Source organism: Opisthocomus hoazin, chromosome 4 (assembly GCF_030867145.1).
Source record: "Opisthocomus hoazin isolate bOpiHoa1 chromosome 4, bOpiHoa1.hap1, whole genome shotgun sequence".
Taxonomy (NCBI): Eukaryota; Metazoa; Chordata; class Aves; order Opisthocomiformes; family Opisthocomidae; genus Opisthocomus; species Opisthocomus hoazin.
Window position 1 is genome coordinate 22898040 of NC_134417.1, and position 24976 is coordinate 22923015.

The window sequence follows — 24976 nt, forward strand, 5'->3', positions numbered from 1 at the left end:
GTAAGAAATGGCTTTGAAACCCAAATCAGGATCTGAATCTGGCTCAAACGCAGCTGAAGCTGGGACCTCACTTGGAGGTTGTGCCCCTCTGGAATACATCCCCTCTGCCTGATTGTTGAAGACCCCTCTCCGACTGCAGTCACCGTGCTTACCAGCTCTCAAAAATCAGGCTACAGTGATTTTTTGCACCCCATAACAACATATAACGTGAGTCAATCAGTCACAGAGTTTTGGTTGTTTTTCTTTTGATCAAAAGCCAGGTTTTCCCTGCTTGTTGCAGATATAAAAAAACTGATACACTGGCATTACTTTACAGAAACAAAAATCCATTATTAAGAGCTACCAAAAATATTTAAGGGACCTTAAACTTTTACACAGGAAAGAAAGAAATTACAGCAAGTCTGATATTCTATGTACTAACTATTGAAGAGTTTTTTCTCACAATGGTGCCTACAATATACCTAGTAGAGAAAGCAGCTGCATACTTTTCTGGCTTTGTAACCCTTCAGTATTCTTAACTTTTCTACATTTTCTCCTAGGATTCTTTTTTTTCCTCAAGTTATGGCATCAGAAAGCAACACTGAGAGGATAAAAATGGCAAAGAAAGAGAAGCAAAAACAAAGTCATGAAGTTGACAGATCAAGCCGTAAACAGGAATCCGAAGACAATGAACAACTAGCTGTGGAAGAAGAAGCAATGGCATCAGAAACTGAAAATCGGTTAAGCCAAACACCTCTGTCTCATATTCCTCTGCAAAGCCTAACGGACATAGAAATGGAGTTGGTCTACACTGACGAGGAGGACATTTCCTTCGAGTTTGCTGAGCCTATGGTGTTTACAAGCACACAACCAGCGCGTCGTGATTCTGAAAAAGCAGATGTTCCAGGTGCATCTAATGGCAGCGCTCTGTCCCAGATTGACAAACAGCTTCAGATGACCCTCCAGGAAGCCAGCACTTGCTACAGGGAGAATAACTACGCAGCAGCAGTGGAGAAGTTCTCAACAGCACTGGAGGTAGGAGGTTAAAGAAGTACCATCACCACCACAGCAAAGCAAAGGAAAGGCAGTAATTGTAGTGACTGGGTGTAATAATATCAAAGCGAACAAGGAGCACAAACCTGGGATGTGTATGGTTTAATTAAAATCCTGAGATGCAATTCCACATGAAATCTGAAAATTGAGAGCTATAAATAAGTCATGGAAGGAGAGGGGGCACTGGAGTAAACCAAAAAATCTCAGGTGATTTTGTATTTTTCTGTAAGTTTTCAACTGTATGTATGGAGGAAATCTAAGTCCTATACAATGAAAAAAAATGATCTTCTCTTTAATCCCAGCTCTATCAAGGACAAATGAGGTCTCAGTAATCAGGGGAGTTCCCCACTCTACCTCAGCTGCCCATGCACTACTGGGTGAAATGTTTAATCCTTTGGTTAAACAAAAGGTCCATTTTAGTATCTTTTTTTTCACTACAGCATTTCCATCACGCACTCTCTTGCCCTTCTTTCTCAAAAGTCAGAAGATGGCCAATAGATCTGTGTAGAAATCCTTTTTTTTTTTCCTGCATGAGAAAGGACAGGTCCAGTAGTGAACAACACCCTCTAGACACAGTCAGCTTTCTCTTCAGCAGCCTAAGAATCCAAAAGCTGAGGTTTTTGTGGAGAGAAAGACTTCTTGCCTGCCTGAGATACTACAGAAATAAAATGACCTTGGCTGTGATCTTTGAAACTAATCTGTGATTTTCATGACTTTCTGCCTTTAAGTGCTCAAACTTGAGCCGTCTTAAACGGATCTGTTCTTCAATAAGCAGATATTTCTATGTTTTCTAAAGCAAAGCCCTTTCCAGTTTCAGGCTAAGCCCCTCCAATAGGAGGTATCTAAAGACCTTTGACGTTTCTGAAAATTTTAGCCAGTCTTGAGTTTTATCAGCATACTACGAGAAGAAAAGAGTAAAAGAGGGAGTTCCTAACACTCTGGCAAGGTTGCAATTAATTTCACGGGAGGAGGGAGGAGAGAGGAGGTGTAAGAAACCCCAGCAGGTAGGTCAGGCATACAGCCACCAGCCTCCTGTTTCCTGGAAGCCAGAGCTAGCAGCATTTACAGTAAAACTGATTGTTCAAAGTTGTATCATTATTCCCAGATTTCTCTAGTGCTGCTAATCTCAGTTAATTATATTGGAAATCCCTTGTATTATGACCATGTAATTTATAATGTGCCAGTAGAAGTCATGGTTCATAATAATCACATAATGGCCAAGGACTTAGACATAATCAGATTTTAGTTACCCTGTCGTGTTTCCATAATGCTGCCATAAAACTGACATAATCACAAAAAAGCACCAGTTATTTAAACATTTTTATCAGATTGATGTACAGTATCTTTCTCTCTCTCTCTTTTTTAAACAATGTAAGATAACAAAAATTGGATTGCAATTGCTGGAAACAGACTATGATAAACTGTTTGCTTGTGCACAGAATTAAATTTAATAATGGCATCAGTGTCTCAACTTTTAGCAATGTTAAACCCGTTAAATAGTAGCACTCTGCAGCCAAATGCTGCTTTCAAAAAGGTAGCATTGGAGCATTTTAAAAACAGTATCTCCAAGAGCGTAGCTGTCTTGTAAACCTTGAATGATGCCCTATATCCTCACAATTAACCCAGCTGATAACATTTACTATGCAGATGAGGGCTTGATGTTTTCCATGATACATGATGCAAAAAAAATGTTCTCCGTAGCTGTAAGGATTTTAAAGGCCAGTGCCCGCTTCTCTAATAAAAAAAAATAAATAAAAAGAGAGACCCTTTGTGCTTTACAGGAATATGGTTGGTGATTAGAATAGACGACTTCCAAGCTGAACTCTCTGGACTCTCCCTAATGTTTTATCTCCACTTTGAACCCAATCAGTTCTGAAAGTCTAGCACTGATATTATTGGATTTGAAAAAAAAAAAAAAAAAAAGGAAAATTATTAGAAAGGAAAATTGAAATGCTGGTTTAATTTAGAGACTTTTAGATGTTGGACAGCATGCTGCTGATTACCACAGACATTGGGAAGGCAGTGTTATCAGAAGAATTGGTGGCTTCTTGCTATTTCTGCACTATTTAGCTACCATTAAACTAATCAGGAGGGACTTAGCTTTAGTCAGCTGCATTATGGTTGGCCTGGGACAGGAAAAAATAAGGCTCCCTTGGAGAACTCTCACCATTAGAGCTTAAGAATTAAATACTTTCTATTGCTAGTGAGGAAAATAGCTGCAGAAATTGGGGCAATAGTCTGTGCTCTTATATCTCTTAGCTCCATAATACAGTATATTATATATACTACATTGAGAAACACTGCAAATTTCCCTAAATTTTTGGCATCCATCTGTAGGAACATAGGGAAATGGGACTTGAACATCTGGACTGGGTTATGAAGGTTATGAGAAATCACTCTTTAGCTTAAGTCTTCAGTGGAAACCATATACATATATTTATAAAATCTCTAGCCAATTATTAACAGCTTCGCTACAAAATAACTTCAAACCTTTATGAGGATCGAAAGATCTTGTCTCAAACTAATCTCCTAATATCAGACAGCGTAAAAGACTTCAGAAACATCAGCCTGTTTAAAACCTGCACAGATTTAAATTTCAGACCCTGTTGTTCTGAAAATAATCCTCCCCCATGATTAAAAAAATAAATGAGAAAGGTTCATGACTGCTGTGCACAGAAAGAAGTCCACAGTATCTCAGCACACAGCTTTCAGCATAGAATATCTCAGAGACACGAAATGCATCCCACGTGTGAGGTGAAGGCCTCAAACAGTGCATGATTAATTCACTAGAGTGCTGTTGTGGTGCCTTCCACAAGCTGGAATATCTCCATTTTCCACAGATGGCTATTATGGGCACTGTTCCTATGGCAGGGAGATAAACATTACTGCCATCTTTTTTGCGCACCTTGAGTTTTTAGATTAGCCTTTCCTGTGGCTCATTGCCTTGTGATTCACTGCTTGCAGAGGAGGCTTTGTCAAGACCACGTGCCCTCTTCCAGGCAACAATATCTGCAAAAAGCTAATATTTTGAAAGTGGCTGTGGCACCAGCACCTTGCAGACATAATTGCACTCCAATATAGAGTTGAGCAGCATGGTTCAACCAAACCTTCCACCAGTTTCGTAATATGAGAAGGAAAAAATGAGTATTTCCTGTATAAATACCTACATGAAAAGACATTTATCTTAAGTAGTCTTTCCTCTGGTGGAGAACATTAGAAAAGCACAGGTGGCTTTCTCAGAGGTGTCACTGCAAGAGCAGTGCTGGGGAACACCACAGGGTTAGGATCTGTGGATGTGCTCCCTGTTGCAACCGTTAGATCTGCCGCAGAAAGACCGGGGCACAGCCACATTTCTGCCTGCCCTTCCTCCCCCAGCACTGTTCCTTCTTGCACGTGGGTCTTGAGGTCCAAGAAAACATCAGTGTATAACAATGTGTAATCCCTAGAGCATGGAGAATGAAATCACTGGTCAACCATTGGAATGAAAATGGGACTTCATATAGTTTTCCCTATCCCCCCTCACCAAGAATAGCTGTGCAAGGACTAGACGCAGCTTAACACCACGAAAGCCCTCAAGAGAGCGCTAAATATTTGTTTTTAGCATCAACTTTCTGGAGCTAAAAAAAATCAGACTCATAAATTATCTACACTCTTGATCAGCACAGATCCTCTAGAAACTTCCTGGGAGTACACTAGATGTTGGACAGAGAACATCTAAGATGGCAGTCACTGATTCCCCCACAGCCTAAGTGCAAGATGCTGACTTCACTCTCTAGAAATACTTCTTTAACCACTAATACAATGTAGCTTCCTAAATACAGCCTACCACTTTAACTTGCTTAAAAAAAAACAAACCAAACCTTAAATACTACAACCCTGATAATCAGTAGTTTTTCCTCTCCCTGTAGTCCCACCACTATATTTTCAGGCTGCAAAGCCAAGAAATTGATTTTTTTTTTTTCCTACTGATACTTATTGTCTTTTATGGCTGCAAAAGATTTTAGAGCAGGAATATGAAGCTTACAGATGGCTCAAATCTGGCTTGTGGGATAGAGTGGGAATCTGTTATAATGATCCATTTGACATGCTCCCATTTTTTGATCACTGAATTTGAATCTATTAATCTTCTAGACATTTCCAGCATGCCCATCACCATGAAATAAAGCCGAGGAACTGCACAGCTATTTGTCTATAAGGATTTGTGCCCCTGTTTTTGCCTGAACTGCTGTTACATATCTGGCTTATAAAGTGCTTTTTTCCTCAAAGGAATACTACTTGTTGACCATAAAGCAATATATTTCCTCACTCGTGTGTGCATACAAGAGAGAAATCCCTACTCCAGAAAGGATAGACCATATTTTCCAATTATTTTGGTGCCAAAATAGATCAGTCAATTTCTAATTAAATCTAATTGGCTTCCTCACGTGCTATTAAATTATTTACCTGGAGGTGACAGGTGCTCAAAAGCGCCAAATATTTTCTCCATATTTATAAATGTTAAGCAGTACATTTGATTAAAAATAATAATCACCCACCACTTGTCACTTACTATCAAAACCCTCATTGACCTAAACATATACAGACCACATGTTTTACAGTCGCCGAGAAATGGAGACAAGGTCCACATAGTAGCTTCCTCAGCACATCACAAGGGGAAAAAAAGAAAAAAAGAGGGAAAAAAACAAAAAAAAAATACTTGGGACAGTCTTGGATGAGGCACTAGCCCATCTTGAAAGACACAGACTTGGACTTTTGCTCAACAGTCAACATGATGTATAGCTTGGGGCATGTCACTGCTGGCTGGATCCATAAAGGGCTTCTCTGAAAGCTGGGCAGCTAAAATTCTTTAGGTGCATGAACCCCACAGCTCCCCGAATGCATCACGGGCGTTGTGATACCTGATAGCAGCTAAACCCAAAGGCGTGATGCTTTCTCACATCTCTCAATGTAAAGCTATGCCTTGAAGCCCATCTTGAAAGGGAGTTTCTTTTACATTTAGTGCCCTAAGAAATTAGAGGTACTTATCCTCCCAGCTGCCATCTGCTCCTGGGAGGTATCATACAGGAACAGGGAGGGCAGAGCAATTTGTGTCTAGACTGACCAGAGCCAATGGAAGGCAAAAATGCAATGACAATCAGCTATTTACAGCAAGAAAATTAGGCAAGTTAGGAGTAGGTTCAAACAGCAAAAGCAGCTAACGCAGGCAAGCGGCAGTCACAGAAGGTGTGCTGTTAAAGTATTTTCTATCTGAAATGTCTTTAAATTGCACTGCTGCATACCTACATAGACTCTGCAGAGGAGAGACAGAGATGCAGGCTGAAGTGGGCACCGAATTGGAAAGTGTTCATGGGCTGATTTGAGAGTAACTTTATCCATGAGGACAGTTTAGAGAAAATGTGTTATTAAAGTACTTTATTTCCATTTAGAGATTCACAGAGGCATACACAGACAGTAGGTGGTGACAGCTGCTACCAGAACCATTTGTTATCTTACTCCTGTTCAGCTTTTGACAGTGTAAAATGAATATAAATGCTGAAAAGCTTTACAGAGGTGAACCAAACAATAAAAAGTAGGGGGGAATGAATTCTGGTTAGGTTACTTTCGGGAAGAGCTTTATTTCTGTTTATTCCTGAGGCATGGATATGTGCTGTGTTTCTAACACTGACAACACTGTCGAGAGGATTCTTGGTGGAGTTTACCAAATCCACACCATCCTGGGGTGGGGGGAGAGGGGAGAGCTGGCCTTGCAGCTAACTTTAATGTCATATCCAGAAATGGCATGAAAATCAGGCTTGAGCAAATTATTGCTTTTCCCTAATAATCCTGCCCATCAAAATGGAGTGAATCTTTCACATAGTTTGCCTTAATAAAAGTGCTGGCGAGATATCTTGGTGTTTGGACTTAGCAGTAGCAAATCTCTTGGCATCAAAGGGATTAAATTACTTGGCCTGAAATTATATTGCTTTTTCCAAGAAATCATGACAGCTCTCAAAATCTTGCTACAATATAGTCACATAGCACCAGCTGACAGTTGCCTCCAAAAAACATTCATTTTGGCCAGCTCCTTCTGTGAACGCTATCAACAGAGTGATGCTCCCGCTTCAAAGTCCAATAAGCATCTTGAACTACAAGCCTATCAAGAGGAGGTACTCGTATCAGTTTTGATTTTTGTTGGGTTTTCACATGGAGTATTTATACCGTTCTGGGTTTGGTTTGATCTTGGATGGACTCACAGTCCAGGACCGACAAATACCGTATTACAAAGGCAATCTACAAAGGAGATTTCAGTATGTTGTACAGAATATAAAGTTCCTCAGAAACTATTGTAGTATATTGATTCTACAATACATGTTTCATTAGAGAGCTTTGGGGTTGGGTTTTTCTTTTTTTGCTGCTGTGACTACTCCTCTCGCCCTGGCAGTACTCAGAACGAGAACACTTCATAAAATAGAGGCTGGTAATGAGAGGCACAGATTTACAGCACAGCACACAGATTAAGCTGAAGTCAAATGGATGATGTTTTCCTTAAACCTTTGTTAATGATTTAATGCTTCCAAAGCAAATTATTTACAATATGAGAAAGACCCCTAAGTTTGTGCTGGGGGGAGGTGAAGCCTTTATCTGGAGGTGGGCCAATAAACAGGGATGACTTTGGCTTAGGAGTGCTGCAGGGAATATTGTTAGCTTCTGTGGGAGGGAAAGATTCACGTCAAGTTTATTTTTGTAAAGCAGCATCCACCTAGAAATGTGCACAAACTAAAATGCTATATCGTCTGAATTTTGTGGGCACTTGAAATCTTGCTTTTGCAGAGAGCTCTTATCTCCCCAAAAGGCCAAAACAGTGACAGATATGCAAAACCTGTCAAGCCTTTGGGGAACAGAAAATTTAGGTTTGAACTTCTCTTACATTCTGCCCTACCTGGTCACCAAATCCTCTCCACATCCCTCTAGCTCCTGCAAAAAGGCTGGTTGTAGCCGAAGAAGCAGTTTAAGCCTAGACATAGGCAGGGCTTAAGATAAACCCAAAGGAAATGGCGGGAGAGCCAGCTGAGTCCCACCCCACCAGACCCCATGGTGAGGGCCAGCAGCCCGTTAAGTTCATCTGGTAAAGTCAATACTCACCAGATCCATGCTTTTCTGCCAAACAATGCTTTTCTGGATAGAAATAGGGATAATTTCTCATAATTTAGCATTTCTGAGGTATATTTGGCTCTCAGCCAGCACTGTATAACCAAGAATATGCCCAAGACAGAAAATGTGCCCTGCACACACATTACTATTACAGAATCCAGTGCTAACTCTGCATAGATCAGCTAATATGCCAAAAATATCATGCGTATATATTATTTGAATTATCCATTGCAGAGCACATTGCAGGAAGCCTAGTAAATTTAGTTCTTCTCACCTGACATCTGCATTCATATTTAGTAGTGAATTATATATTTTCAATATGTTTTCTAGCAAGTTATTTACACAAATCTCATTAACAATAAAGACAGGGGGCTTATATACAATTCCTGCTCTGCTGGCTGAAATTGCATACCAAGATATCAGTCTGACTTTGAACAGAAGCTGGAAAGTTATGTTGCATGAAATCATATCATTGAGAGAAAATCTTCTCTCTTTTTATTCTCCATACTGACTTTTCTTTTTTTTCCTTTTCTACTGAGACAAAACCGCCACTAACTGGTTCTTTGTTGTGCTGGTTTCCTGCAGTATTTTTGATAGTGCCTAATAGTTGTAAGGACTGGATTACAATGCAATATACAAAAAGCAGCTTGTTTTCAACCCTGTGTGAGGCTTGCTATCAGGTTTTGAAAGTTATTTTCAGAGGTAGCCTTCCTTAGCAGACATTTTGTGGGATTCAGTTAGTGTTCAGCTTGCCAGGTGCCTGATGTGCAATGCAGTGACGTTACCAGGCTGATTACTTGGATGGCTCTGAAGTGAAGGCATCTGGTTAGGACTGTTGGCTAGTCAGAAGAAATGGCAATAATGAAGTATTTCTTGCCTTTTCAGGTTTGTCCCTCTGATTAGCCACTCTAAAAATCACTCCAGGGAAAAAAATCACAAAGTTATCCTTAAAACAGAGAGGCATAATTAAACATTCCTCTACTAACAAAAAAGAAAAAAAGAAAAAGCAAAGCAATCAGCTCCAGCAAAGCTAGCAGGTTGTTGCTGTACTCACACTAACTCTAACCCTCTCAGTCTGGCAGAGATCTCACGGAAGCTGCTGAAGAATCTCATTGCTACACACCATTTGACCAAATTTATTTGTTTTCTCAAGCTAGATCCGCTATCAAATATACCTATCTGCGCAAATATATATGGATCTCTATTGGGCATCTCATTCTTTAAGGCAAACCATGTTCCTGAATTTAACATACGCCAAACCTATAGCAATGATTAGTAAACTGTTACCATTGCCAGTTTCTTTCACTGGAACCTTTCTCCTTGTTTTCAGTGAAAACAGTTCCAGTGTGCCAACGTATGGATCACCAGAGCTCTAATTTTATTCTTCCAAATTACATACATACTAACTAGGAAGCTACCTTAATGATCAGCATTTCCACTGGTCTTTTAGCAAAACCATGGCGGGTCTGGGGGGATCTTTTCCTCTCTTTATTATTAGTTAATGCCTGGGAGGTCTTTACTCATAAAATTTCCTTCCTTGCTACTACCAAAATTAAAGCCTTAATGCCACGTCAAGATCTATGCCCAGTTCACTTGTTCTCTGACCTTTGACAAAGTACTTTATCACAAGCCTTTATACGACTGTGGTTTCACCAATACACTTACAGGGTCCTACACATTGTAAGAGAAACCTCCTTTATCAGTGAAAGTGGAACATATAGTGTCAGATCACCACCAATATAAAAATTGCAGGTAGCGCTTTCATTCCTTACATTTCATTTAGATACTTGATAACTCTTTGAGTGGGACAACTCGGCAGTCTTCTAAAGGATGCATGTATACAAATCCTGCCTGATGGGCTCCAGTTGTTAACCAGGGCCCCTATGAAAATATAAATAACTTTTGGCAGGTTTTTTTTTTAATTAAATATTATTTCTGGAAAAAATATTCCTATCTACTGACAGGAGTACTTTCAGGTAGACCAAGTCTGAAAGTAAAAAAAACTGTTAGATTTTTCTAGCTGTGGTAAAGGACAAAATGGTACCCTGCAGGTTTTTAACCCCAAAATGGTTGTAAAGCTTAAACATTTAAAGCTGTTCGCTTCAATTTCATAGCCTTTAAGATATTGGCAAGATTTCTGCAGACCAAAAGCACACCAAAGTCTTAGGTTAGATGCACCCTCAAATTTCCCAGTTTGGAGTTAAAGTAAAAATCTGTAACATAACTCTGGAAAAACCCCCCTCAACAGTACAAAATGTAACTGCCTCTCCAAGCCCACATCTTTATTTCGATGTCCTTGTGACAAGACCTTAAGGTATTCAGAGGAGTGAGATGGAGCTGCTTTTACCTTTTACTTAAAGCACTCCAAAAACACCAACAGCCCTTTTGATCTTCAAAGGTAGTGTTATCGGACTGCAGACTACAGCAAGATAAAGAAAACTCTGTTCTGCTAGGCGAAACATGAAAATTGCAAACAAGTCTCCTCCCTGCCCATTATGTCTGTGCATGGCACAGTCTTTCTTCTTCCCATGCTCTCAGCCCAGCAGAGTTTCCCAAAGTTACAGCAATCAGTAGCTACAGAGGCTCCTTTGGATCCCCAGGAAATTTTCCTTTTTCTCTTCCCCTTTGAAACTCAGATGTGAGTCTTTCTACAACTCTTCTCCACATCCCCACCTGTGCTGCATAATCCCAGCTCTCTGTCTCCTTCCTGACTAACTCCTCCCCTGGGAACTTCCCCAGATCAGCTTCCTCAGGCACTTTCTGGCAGTGTCTTTGCCTCACCCCCAAAAAACACTCAGTCAGACTCAATACACAGTGGCAGACATGACAATGCAAGGAAACAGTCCTTCTGCTGCTGCATAGCCAAGCCTTTTTGTCAAAGGTCAGCAGAATACAGTAAACGGTGAGGCGCACAAAAGGTATCGTCGCCATTAGAGTTTGGAAAATGATGATGTGCTTTTTGGGCTGCACTGAGGTGGTTTGCCCAACCCAAACCTTTTCCACTGGTGTCTATATTGCAACCAAAGAAGTCCCTTACGCCAATCAGTATACTTAATTGTGCACCTCTTTCAAACTAAAAGAGGGGCAATTTAAACTGGATTTATGGAAAAAAATTTTTACAGTGAGGGTGGTGGAACACCAGCACAGGTTGCCAAGAGAGGTGGTCAATGCCTCATCCCTGGAAACATTCAAAGTCAGGTTGGATGGAGCTCTGAGCAACGTGGTCTGTTTGAAGATGTCCTGCTCATTGCAGGGGGGGTTGGATGAGGTGACCTTTAAAGGTCCCTTCCAACCAAACTTTGACTCTATGATCTCACTAATACCAGACACTAGGTGTATTTTCTATATTCATAACTTTTCTGCTTAGTACAGAAGGAACCATTTCTGTAAAATTAAGTTGAAACTTACTGTTGGTGCATGTTGCTGTTGTTTGTATGGAAGGAATGTGCAGGCGTTTATCTCAAACACATTGATCCTCTGCAGAAATGCTAGTCAAAAATCAGGAAAGAGATTGGGATGTAAAAAGTATACAGCCTAGATGGTCCCAAACACAGGCACATCCCTTTAAAATATCACTCTGATTTTGTGAGATTAAAGATTGAGTTACTATTTGTTTCTTTGAACACTTACTCCGAGATGTCTTTGAGAAGACCTGGCAGAACCCAGTCTTCACTGTATTTAAACATTTTCTGAATCCTTATCTGTTCAGATATGGTTTACGGAGACTCATGTATTGGTTTTTGTCAAAGATAACTGAGGGGTTACACAGGTCTAAACATAACTCTTCATGCCATCCATGAGACTCGAGGAAATTCTGAATTGTGGCACTTTATACTGAAGGGATCCCCAAATGATTCTTTTCAGCTTGCAATCATTCAAGAACTTGAAAGTCCGAGGAGTAGCCTCAAATCTCTCATTCCCATAAATTTAACAGAGGTCACAGCATGGCCAATTCAGCTGAGAAGTGTTATTACAGAAAAACTTGATGATACTTTTGCGTTCACTGAAGTGAACATAATTCTCTGGGTCTTTTAGCTACGTATAGCATGTCTTACCCATAGAGACACTTTAGCAGATATATACAGTACCATGAGCAAAGCTAGAAGTGATGAATTCTCTGATTTATAACTTCTACTGATAACAAGATGAGAGAAAACCTTAAATGTATGGGTGATATTATATACACAGTGTAACTTTGCTCAGCAGAGAAGGAATGTGAAAGAAAAAGACATTTATCACCCCTCAACTAGGGGGACACTCCCCTGAATGACCCTTGTTGCCTGTAAAGAATTGAACTGATCTCTAACCAATGCATTGAAATCTTAAAGACAGGGTTAGCTTTGGAGGTGCTAAGTGTGGGTGTGGGTCTATGATTCTTACTGCTTTTAAGGATCACAGGCAGGAAGAAAGATGTGTATATAGAAGAGCATTTTTTTCTTGACAGATTTAATCTTCTGAAGAGATCTCAAACTGCTGAGTTGGCATTGCACCTCCTCAAGATCAACCACTGGATTTTAGCTCTGTAGGCACAAGAAACTAATTATTATAACTAAACTCACTAGTGATGAGGAGCTAGACAGACAGGCCGGATCCTCCTCCTTCCATTTTAAAGCTTTGGTGACTGGCAAAACCGGGCTCGAGTGGGAGTCCCTTGGTTACACTCCATTTAAAGCAGAAGCTGTGCTCATCTGCGTTAGGCTGCAGCTGCATATCAGTGCCGTAAGGGTCCTCAGCGCTGGTCTCTGTGTGATCCCAGAGTTTAAGCACACTGCCCAGATAAATATGAATTTGTTAATCTTTATTAGAAATCTACTTTTCAAGCCGATTTACAGCAAAGTCACTTAGTCAGATGAAATCATTGCACACTAAACAAACCTTTTAGGGATGTTTATCCAAGCAAAGGACATTCAAATGCATTTTCATTAGTAGCACTATATAGTTATTGTACTTAAAGACAAGTCTCTTTGATTTAATCTATTTGTTTACAGTTGTATCTAATTGCTTACAGTTGAATTTTCTTAATAACTGAAAGCTAATTTTTACCACTCTGGCTTACAAAGTCAGGCTGCCTGCAGATTAATAACACAAAGATTTGAGGACCGAAGGTGGTGCTGCCCAGTAGCGTAGCTCTGCCAGTGCTGAGGACTCTCCGAAACTTTGGGGAGTTTCAGATTATCTAATTCTGGTGATGCATATTGTGAAACAGAAGATTATTTAATGAGAAAATGACTGGCTGTGATGAACATCAGGAAATTTATCTATCAGGAAAAAAGTATTTTTCAAAACAGAAAATGTGATGTTTCTTTCTGCTAAATTCTGTACGACCCAAGAAGATGGGAAAGATGATTGATCTCATCCTTTTTATTTTCTACAGCAATTTTCAGGAACGACAAGTCCTCCCATTAAATGAGAGGCAGAGTTTCTGGTTTCCTGGCCTTGTTTCACTCTCTGCTGTCCCACCCATGGGACAAAGGCAGCAGAGCCTAAGGCAGAGTTCACCACTGACTTACTGAAATAAGTAAAGAACTGTCCCAGACTCCTCCTTTGACCTCAAGACAGTCATGGATTTTGGGACCCTGAAGCTGAGCCTTTATTTGTGAAAAAGGGGAAGAACATAGTTTCTTTCCCAACAGTGCTTTTTAGGTTTTCGCTTATTATCTGCTCTCTTGACTCTGCCTTCCAGGAAGATGACACTGCATTTTATATTCTGCTCACATGTATTTGTACCAATTTTTGTAGTGCTAACTCTAGTTAAAGTCAGGATGTTTTGCTTAGAAGTCAGTTTTCTCCATTTATCAGTTACAAAAACCATTTCTACCTAACAAAAGGTGTATTATAACCTTAGCAAATAACATTTTTGTTTCTTGTACAGCTTTGCAGTAAAGGTGCTGTTATAGACGATCACTTAGGCACATCTCCAGAAGATACTTCCAGTATCACCAGTTTTATTGGGACAAAGCTTGTAACCTGCTACTTAAAACTGAGGAAACCTGAGGATGCTCTGAATCATTCACACAGGTAAAAATAAATATTGGTTAGACACACTGCTAAGACTGAAATCAAAAATTAAACAAAGAGTATGAAAAAGTCCCATGCAGGAAGAATCTGTCTAACTATGAGAAAAGAGGAATCAATAAAACACAACTTACACATGGCACTGAGGTTTAGATTGGACTAATTCTCAAAATTTGAGGCATTAAGCCACAATACCCATGTATGCATTTACTGCTTTGATAATGCGGTAGATCAGGGTATGCAGGTGAGTCATGTACACACTTCAGGGCACCCTGAAGGTTGAAACTAAGTATAAACATGCTCAGCCTTATATGACAGTGATGATATTATGAGCTCTTGATTTTTTCCAAGCCGGATTAGGTCAGGCATGGCTTCAAATTATTTTCATTACATAATTCCTCATGGGCTCTTGCGATCCACATCAAAGACCAGCACCACCAGCAGTGCGTAAAGAAGCCAGAAACAAAACTTGCACATGGTGGAGATGAATTCCCATTAGTTTCAGATAAGTCTGGATTTTGCTGGTGTTTTGCTGCCTTCAATTAGCATTCAGGCATAACCATAGTTTCTGTTAAGCACGTGGATGTCCTGCCAGCAATACTTCATTGTTGAGGTCTCCGTTCATTCTTTCCCTTGTATGAGATGTATTAAGATGGACACTGCAATTAGTGCAGGGTGAGAATTTTTTCATAAAATCATCTCTAATGATTATAACTACAAAAGAGGGGTTACAACAAAAGAGAAGGCACATGCTTATGCCTAGCGCACAGGAGCCAGTGGTGAAGAATAATGCATTGGTATAGAAATGTGATGCTGTCATGACTGCAGGTTCGTCTAGCTACATACAAAGTCATGGGAAGTCTGAGAATCCTGACTTAACAATGAGGTTTTCATCTCCCATCCCCACTCATCCCCACCCCTTCCCCAATCATTTTTCGGTCTCTAAAGCTATGCCTGCCTGGAGCCTAGCCACATTCTTGGGGTGCATCCTTCAGACTAGTTCCAAGTACCATCTGAATGCCCATGAGTGGTTAGAGAACATTAGGTGCTCTGCCAGCGCACGCCTGGTAGGGACACAACCTGTATATCTTTCAGGTGGAGTATTCTGTTAGGCTGGCCAAAGCATACGAAGTGGGAAAGACTGACATTCCTGTTAAAAAACAAAATCAAACAAAACAACAACAACAAAAAAACCCAAACCAAAACAAAAAATGCACTCCTCATGCAAACTGAAAACCAACCACATTTTTTGATGGCATCTCAAGACCATGTTAAAAAAGCAAAAAAAAGTTTGACTGGACTCTGAACTTTTGAAAAATGGTTAATGATCGCTCTCCTATTCTAACTGATTTCCAAGAACACTAAAATAAGGAAGCTATTTGAACAGTATAAATATAACTAGAACAAAAAATACTTTACCTCCTTTAAGTTATCTTGATTTCAAAATTGTAAGATGTATTGACCCCTGTGCTACAGAAACTAAAGCCTATTCAGACATGCTTTGCTTTCAATTGTTTTAAAACAGAAACCCATGACCTACAGAGAAAACAAATGCAGTCAGATTAAGATTAATAGAAAACTGAAATGGGGAAAAAAAAAAAATCTTCACTCTTCTTTCTTACGTATAATTACAAAAATTTGTCCTTATCTACAGCACAAATAAAAATAGCAATCAGTAATGCCTATTTTGTATATAATTTATTTAATAACTTGCAGAATGGGAATAAATCTACTCACCACATTTGCGACATTGTAACATGCAGGAACCGATACAATAGTATACCAGTAAAAATATTCTGAGGCATAATTAACGCAGACAAAATTTGAAATGTCATCAATAGCTATATTTTTCAAAAAGAACAAATAAATTCCTCCAACCTCTTCTACTAAAAATAGCTTACTGCCATCAGTTAACTAGTGCATACAGAATTTTTATTCCCCTTGAGTTTTTATGTCATCACCACATTGTAATGGTTTGCTGGTAATCCTTTGGCATTAATCATGAATCCAAATTAAAATATTCATTTCTGCATTTATTTGCATTTACAGAACTATTCTTTCTTTAATTTCATGTAAATTTCACAGCTCCTGCATTCATTTCTGAAGCCTTATTAACAAAAAATCAGCTTTAATATTTTCAGACATAGTTGTATCAAATATATAGAAGTGGGTTTTGCTGGGAAGAAATCTTACAAAGTATCACAACTAGAAAAATAGAGAGAAAAAAATCCAACTCTTCAATTTTAAAGTGTTCAAGAACAGACATCTTCAGCAGAATAGCTTTCCCATGCTTAAGAAAGGGAGTACAATTTATACCATCAGCTTTAGATGCTGTATGAGAAGCCAAGTCTGGGTCCTCCTGAAAAGTGGAAATTGTATTCTCTGGTTTCTTAATATCAAAATTTAATGCTGCCTTTAGCACCACTGGCACAATTGAGGACACTGGCTGGGTTCTGATCATTTGTCAGGCTGATACAAAAGATTTACCCTTTGCAATCAAATGCTATTAAAACCACTTCTCATTTGTCACAGCTCTGAACAAACGTGCCATGGATTGACCTCACCAAGGAACATCTGCAGTAACCTACCTGACCGCCACTTTTCATCATAAGATAGCCATCAAAATAATTCCTAACTTGCAGTCTGAAGCTATAAAATGGATCACACAATATTTAAGTGCCCTGTGGTCCTTTTGGCCCAGGCATTATGGCATACCAGGGTTTAATGATCTTAATAACCCCATATGGCTTGCTGAGAAATTAGATTTTCCCTATGGTTGCAGAAGGCAATTTTCAATTATAGCAGATGGCAAAACAGTGAAGGTCTGAGAAGTCAAGAACTGACTAAGAAATCTCAGATTAGTACTTAGGCCTTATGTTGCTCAGCCTAATAATGTCAGTGGTTGATTTTTTGCCCCAAATGAAAACAATCTTGAAGCAGAGCACAGCATTTTAGCAGAGCAGTCCCCAAATTATGCCTGCTCTTCAGAAGGCTAGGCCCAACAGAGAAATCCATAAACCTGCAGTCACATGTGGAAAAACAACCCATGGTGCATCACGTATAGAGCTCAGCAACTGTTAAGATTCAATTTTGTTTGAAATTGAAGAGAGCAATGCTGAACTCCATGACAACTGAAGATGGAGGATCCTTCAAAACATGATATACACAACTTTCTCAATGAGACTCTGTATGCACTTATAGTTTCTTCGTTTCTTTTGGGATTTTTTTCCTCCAAGCAAGCTAAAATTCATCTACATCAACACCATGTGACTTGCTCTTTGCACATGGGAAAATAACACAGAAACTTTCTACTGGAAATATGCTTTTTGCTGCTGCACTGATGCTTCCTCAGCTGCTGTGGTTCTCATGGCACACAAGATTTGAGGAGTGACAGACATGTGGCTTGATCCAGTTGCCTAAATATAGGCTGGTGTTCATACAGAACCTGTACATGGATCAAGCACTAGTAAGTGTGGAAGAGGTTAACATCACCTACCTGGCAGCAAGTGACAAAAAGCATTTTGTTTCATTTCTGCCTACTGTTGACCACTCCCCGCCCAGCTGCAATATGGCCACTGGTGCCACAGGACCCCTCTGGCAATAAGCTCCTCAGCAGGGGAACAAGGTGCCTGCCATAGGTGAAAAGTCATGGCTCTTCCCAAAGGAATTGCCATCGTGGCAGAGGAAGCCCACGGCTGGTGGTGGGAGGTGTGTTGGGAAGTGGTATCGGGAAGGATGTTTGAGACCTGCCTCCTCCGAGAGCATCCCTGAGCTTCAGTCCCTGCCCTCCTTCCCTTGATGAGGAAATTGTGGACATAAGGGCTGAGAGGAGGAGGATGAATCCGACATTGTGGCATGTTTCTTTAATGTTAACTCTAAGTAATGTCTGAAAAATACATTCATGATAATGGGGACTGCTTTACAGAGCTATCCAAAAATCTTCGGGGGTTAGCAAAGATTTTCCTGTGTCCTTGCAGACCCTGCTCCACAGCAGGACCCACTGCCAATTCTCTCCCTTGCTCCCAGAAAAGCAATGCATAGAGAATGTAGTAAATCTGTAAAGATTTTTCTGCTATGCCTTTTTATGTGGTCGGTGGAAGGCAGGGCTCTCTAATGCCTCTTGCACAATTCATAGGGAGACACATGAAGTAGAAAATAGTGCCTCTGTTAAGCAGTACACGATTGCTTTAGTGATGACTTAACAGAGGGAATCTCTTATGGAGGCGCAGTGGGAAAAAGATCTAAAACAGCTGAAGCCTCACAGATTTAATTCTAAATCCTTTGCATTTTTCCCAGTGACTTTACAAACACTTGCAAAAGGTTTAATATAAGTATTAGTGATCAAGCTTTATGCAATATCTGTCAAAAAAAAGGCATCTCAAAACTTGGTCAATGTATTATAGATAGGATAAGTCAGGACTCTTTAATCCAGATTAATTCAGAACTTTCAGACTGAAAATTCAGTATTCAGCTACTTCTTCATTCCCTAGCTTCCTTATTTTGCACCTTTAAAATAGTACTGTATAAGCTGAAGAATGGAATTCTAGTGAAAAATTAAATAATCAAAAATAAATAATGCAATGATGCTATGATGCGGTGAAGTCAGTGGGCATTAAAATGGAGACAGAATAGAAGACTACCTCAAGAAGAGCATAGATTTTTAGGTAGAAGTAAAAAAAGGAGGAACATAATGGTTGATGCTGCTGATCTGTGGGAAGTCTGTAGTGTAATGTATACTTTGCACTGAACTACTCTCCTAATCTCTTTACCTCCTCAGAAAAGGGAAGAAGAGAAGAATTAGCAGCACCTAATTACTTCAGCAATTGTGTTAGGCATATTGCAATATACATAATAGATGAGATATTAATACAAAGCTATTCCACCGAGATGCTCTGGATAATATAAAGGAGAAGTACTCTTAGAAATATTTGACAGGCTGCATGAGAAGGAATTATTTTTATGTACTTCAACTTTTTATTACTTTTTAAATGAGAAACATTTTCTCTGGATTCTGATATTCAACTCCGAATCATATGTTATTTCCAAGTTGGTATGTCTGCAACCGTTCCTCGTTTATGGGCTAAGACTTGCTCCATTGAGGTCAAAGGCTATATTCCCGTTGACTTTAATGATGCTATATTGCAAAAACTTCTATCTACACAACATGTGATGGGATCCCATTAAGGAAAGGCATATTTAGGGGAAAAAAAAATGTCCAGGAAGAAATACAGTTCCTTGTAGAAGGAAAAGTCTAACAGCATTAAACTGTTTTATAAGAGCTGAGATATGTGACAGCAGTCCTAAAGGCATCAGAAAATTTGGTGGTCGAGAAAGTGGTACTTGTACAGGTGGAAAGACAGTGGGCAGTACATTGTTCAAACAAGACAGGGAATGCAGAGCATCTCCACTTGTGTGAAGATGTTTTGGGAGCTTTAAAACAAGATATCTCTAAATATCTTTTTGTTCTGGACTGGAGGACATTCTCCTTTTTACCACCTTCACAGCTGAGGAATCGAAACCCGTATAGCACATTTATCTTATGCTTGCAATTCAAAGCAAATTGCTGCTGCAAAACCTTTTAGCAAGGCAGTTATATTTCACTTTACTGACAGAAAAAAGGCGTTGTGTGAAACCTTTTTTGGGAAACCACACTTCCTCCCTTCCTGTCTGTTTAGATATGAAAACTTCATGAGATGTCTTTTGTGCACTGTCCTCGCCCGCAGATGCCATAACTGCATTTATTTCTGATTGGTTGTACAAATAATCCAACTGCACAAAGTCAGGTGTCCTCCTTCAGCGTGAGAGGATTTGGTCCTGTTCCTTGATCCACCTAAGTCTGGTAGAAGCTTTTCTGTCTCTGTTTGCAGCTTTTTGTTTGGTTCAGTGACGACTCTATTAGAAGGGAATTCCTAATGATTTATCAGACTGCCAAAGAGACCCATCCTGGGAACTGTCAGATTTGCCTTGATAAGCAGTATTCAGTACAGCTGCTCTTGTAGCTACATCTACCAAGTGGTCCTAGCCTTTTTGTCCCTCCAACTTTTTTCTCTGTAGCACAGATCTTATCTAATTTTGCATATCGCTTCTTTAAAAAGAGTGGCCTGGGCAGGGACAGAAGGGTGCTCTTTCCTTCAGGAACCAGAGCACTCACACAGGGGCAAAAGGTCCCCAAGGGCAGGGCAGGGTGGGCACAGTCAAGGCCAGGCGTTTGGTGGCAAAGGAAAGAAAATTCCCCATGGACCGGTGGGTCTCAACCTGCCCAGCCTCCAAGACACCGCAACCAAGATTGGGAGAAAGGCCCTACCTCTCTCGCCTGTCCCTTCATGCAGCTCTCCTCACCACAGACACCCTCCTTCTCCCTTTAATTATTCATGCCCACTAGCACTGAAGCCACCAAACTCTTGTCCTCTGGGAGAAAGTGCTTCTGCGTGCCTGCTTTCACAAGCCTACCAAAGATTTCCACCAGCAACAGGGAGGTTTTTTCCTCTCTTCAGCGTGTCAGCTTTGGTAAACTCTCACATGCAGCAAGGAAGCCCGCAAGCTTTTGTGTATCCAAGGCACATCCCTCTCAGTTCCCTACAACAGCGCCAGGAGGAGAAGTGGTTTAGAATACAAAGTTGGCTGCAAGCAAACGTACAGCCATGAGGCCCTCAAACAAAACTTTCCTAAAATCATGGCATAGCTGCAAATGCAAATTGCAGGAAAATGGGCGGAGGTTGATTCCTGGCTACCACAGGGTTCAGGAATGTGAGTTTCAGGAATGTGAGTTTCAGGAATCTGACTTCCTCTAGTAGAGCTGAACTCTTAAACCAGCCCTTGGGATCACAGAACAGAGCATAGAATCATAAAGGCTGGAAAAGACCTCTGAGATCATCAAGTCCAACCATCAACCCATCAGCACCATGCCTGCTAACCCATGGCAGACTCAAACAGATGTAAGACTAGTACTACACTGCAGATAGCAGGCTACCTGCCATATAGAAGAAACAAGGAAAAAGAAGAAAGCTGAGGTTCAGTGTAATTTTACAGGATTTGTCAGGTTCACCTGTAAGTATATTGGGGCTGGATCATCAGCTGTACTGAGTGGCAGTACTCACTGAAGATAAAAGCATTGTATTAGTCCACAGCAACTGAATACATGGTTCTGCTGAATCCTAGTCAACGCATTACCTGCGCTGGCATTGTATTTAATGTTGTGGTGAAGAACGCCTTGCGACTACATTTGGACAGTCACTCCCTACCAGTGACATGCAGACATGCCAGCACAGCACCCTGCCAGACTGACCTGTGCTGCCTTTACATCTCCCTGCAGAGGCGCACCTATTGCTGTAGCACTGAATTTTCACTTCTGATAAATCACTTAATTCCTCTCTAATAGTCAGTTATAATTGACTATTAAAAAGCTTTGTACAGAAGACCACGCTGTATCACAGGAAAGCATGGACAAGAGAAAGTTTCTGCCACTCTGATTCAAGAAATAACTACACTCACTTCTATGAACAAGCTAGCTTTTACTCACAGTACTAGCAAGAAAGATGAGTTTATCTGCTTTAGTGGTGAAGTGTATTTTTTCACTTGTTTCATCTATAGTATCATCTCATTGACTTTTTCTTGGCCTGTAAAGGCCAAACGTGAACAATGTGGTGGATAGCAGCAAAGGCACTTTTTCATGTCAGTCAGATTAGAGTTAAATCCCCATTGCATTTGGGAAGGGATTTGATAGAGAATGTGCACCCTGGAGAAAAGGCAATGCGATTTCTAGCAGCCAGTTTAGATGCAGCAATCCCAGTTACTCGCCACACCTGTTTTCTTAAAAGCAGACTGAGATTGAAAGAAAAACTTGGAGAGAAAAGCCGCGGACTAACGTGTGCATCTTTGGTTCACATACTCCAGTTGTTATGATGGGGAGAGAGTTGATGCCTTCTACCCCCCCTCCTCACAGTGTGAAAAAAGATAATAGGACAAACACTGTATTATTTTTAAGAGAAGATGTCAAGATGAAAAAATGAAAATGTCAAAAAAGAGGCTGATATACAGCATTACTTAAGGACTGTTTTGTTGAGAAAAACTGACCAAATGATTTACGAAAGGCTTTTAACAGGGTAGTCTTTGGATTACAGTGAAGATGAAAAATAAATGAAAATCTATTTCAAGTTTACTTTAGCCTAGTCATTTGACAGATAGGGGCAAAACCTGGCAAGAACACAAGTTTTAATCTTCAGATGTAGTGACTTTATTTGCAGTTTTGCGGATTAGAAGTTTTCTCTGTGCAAAATAAGAGCTATCCATTTTCAGACGTTTCCTGTCAAAACTACTTTCCCTACCTGGAGCTCCCATGAGCAGCACATGAGTAAAAAGACCAAAGGACCGATGCTTCTGCTCCTGGCACCAGGCACCACATACAGAGATTGTCCCGACTGTGTCACAGCCAGTGTGTCCACCACCTTCCCCTCCTAATTCTTCTTTCAGGCCTCCCTCCTGAAACATGTCCCTCCTAATTAATTACTGGATTAACCAGCCTAGTATCAAGACTGCTCATGGCTGGAGGTGGATCTTGGAGCATGGACTTGTTCTCAGTATGCACAGCCTGGCACAGTTCTGCCTGGCCAGATGGGTCCCCATCTGTTCTTATCTGAAGGAGAACTTCCTGGAAATAGGGTTTTCCTCTTAACCTTTGTGTGTATGATGCCTTTGCTCCCTATTTTCATTCAGGTTTTTTTTTCCCTTTTCACCAAAATCACCTGAAACACATCAGAGTCAGATTTAAAAGCCAAAGAGAGAGCTCTGCACAGTTTCGGGGCACTCCTGGCACTAAATTAGCACCACTCTGCACAAAGGCTACTAAACTAGAACTGCATCTGTACAGCAAAGGGCTACTTTTGGTTAGAGTAGCAATACAGCAGAAATTACTTCTAGTGTATAGGCTACATAGAGCCTAGCAACATCAAACCCGACTGCCAGAGTCAAAGGTAGCTTTCCAATGTTTGCTCAAGCTATTCGGGCATGCTGTAATATTTTTCAGTACAGAATTTATAGATCAAGAGAAGCAGTTGATCTTTTTGATACTAGTAAAAAACTCAAGATGGAAAATGGAGAGGTGATATCTAATTCTTTGAAAATCTGCTACAGTTCTATATTTATTATAAGCCTGTCACAGCACATCCTGCTCAAAGGCTTACAGAAAATACGTTGCTAACTACCAGGGAATTATTGATTTTTTAATTTTCCCCCCTCATAGTGCTATTGGTTGGCTGTGGTAGAACTGATAACTTGGAGAGGGAAAAAAAAATTAAAAAAATCAATATCACTGTTATCAACTGTTGACTACAGTTTACAGCAGCAATAATCTCCTTTAAAACAGCTTGCAGAAGTACCAGTTGTCATCTACATAAGGCATTACTGCTTTGGTCAAATCATTAAATGCTGATCTTTTGATGATTTTGTTTTGGTTAAATAAAGTTTTGGTGACCATCAGTACTGTCTAAACTTCAGATCTGAACCATGTTTGGCTGAGAATTGCAGTGTTTGCTGTTGGCATTATCTTTTTGTTACTGATAAGAGTGATTCGTTTCCCCTGTTAAGAGCAACTAACCTTTAACTTCCCAGTGCTGTTTTCTACACTGGATTTTAGTTCAGTATTTAGGTGCTCCTCCAACCACTAAGGTCTGCACTTCCTCCAGTAATGCCTTAAGTTACACAATATAATTTGTCACCGGTTCTCCCCCCACACCTTCTTCCCAGAGAGAGTCCCTGCATGGTAATGCTTTGTCTCAAGACAGTTTTCTGAGCATTTTTCAAATGCTGGACTGGGAAAGCATGGTTCCGAGATGGTTCCTAGTTCCTATACCACCTTAGGATGGTCTTCAGTGGAGCTGCATCTCCAGAGCATAGAGCAGCTCTGCTCATACAGAGTAAAGCTTTAATGGGCCAGAACAGAAACATCTCTGGTTACACCCAACTTCCCATTTTGGTTTGGTGCAATAGTAGGATTGTGATGCACTTTACCCAATGTCCTCAATTTTCACAGACCAATTTTAGCACTCACAAACTAGATTAACTCCAGAGAAAGCTACCTGCATGTTCTGCATGAGCTGTGCACAAAATACAAGTAGCACCTAATGAAGGCATAGGAATCCAAACCAAAAGCTGACCTTCAAGACAGCTTTGAGCAACATGCACAGGGACACTTTGTTTAAGCGAACAGGCTAAGTCTAGTCTGAAATAAAAGACCCAGCTGCCTACAGTATAGATGTAGAGGCCTCAACGTTACCTCCTCCAATCTACTGATCCACTTCTTATACATTTAATTACGTGCAAATATAGATGTAGCCATTCAGAGCCTTACGTCTTCTTCTGTATGCCTTGGAGAAAGTACCTGCAGAATTAATTTGATTCGCAAGGCTACTGCATCTTGGAGACACTTTTAGATTTTAACTCATTCTGAAAGTTCCTTCCCAGACATACAGTCCATGAGTGCTGAAAATGTATAAAAAAACCCAGTTTTGGTCTGCTAAAATGCACTGGGTGTTTTCATAAATGTGAATTTATAACTGAATGTGTTTATGTGTATATTTATGTCAGTTTCAAGACAATGAATAAACTTCAATAAGTGGTTTGGTTATGAAGAGGACTAGTTCTGTGGTTATTAGTAGACTGAAATAACAAGAGCAGTAGTATTTAATGCTATCACAATATCCAAAACTATCAATGAGGAAACAAATACAGTTTGCAAGGCTCCTTTGTAGTAGAATGTAGCATTACTCTCTTTGTTCCTGTGGTAAAGTACTATCAAATACTT

General features: G+C 40.2%; 1 protein-coding gene across 1 annotated transcript in view; it reads left to right on the forward strand.

Annotated features, from left to right (window-relative positions):
* The first annotated feature begins 561 nt into the window (after positions 1 to 561).
* The window catches only part of SPATA16 (spermatogenesis associated 16), a 77799-nt gene continuing 53384 nt past the window's right edge, over positions 562 to 24976 (forward strand). Inside the window, exons 1-2 of the mRNA XM_009940090.2 lie at positions 562 to 1014; positions 14036 to 14181. Coding sequence (XP_009938392.2) covers positions 562 to 1014; positions 14036 to 14181 — 599 coding nt within the window. The remainder of the gene's footprint in view (positions 1015 to 14035; positions 14182 to 24976) is intronic.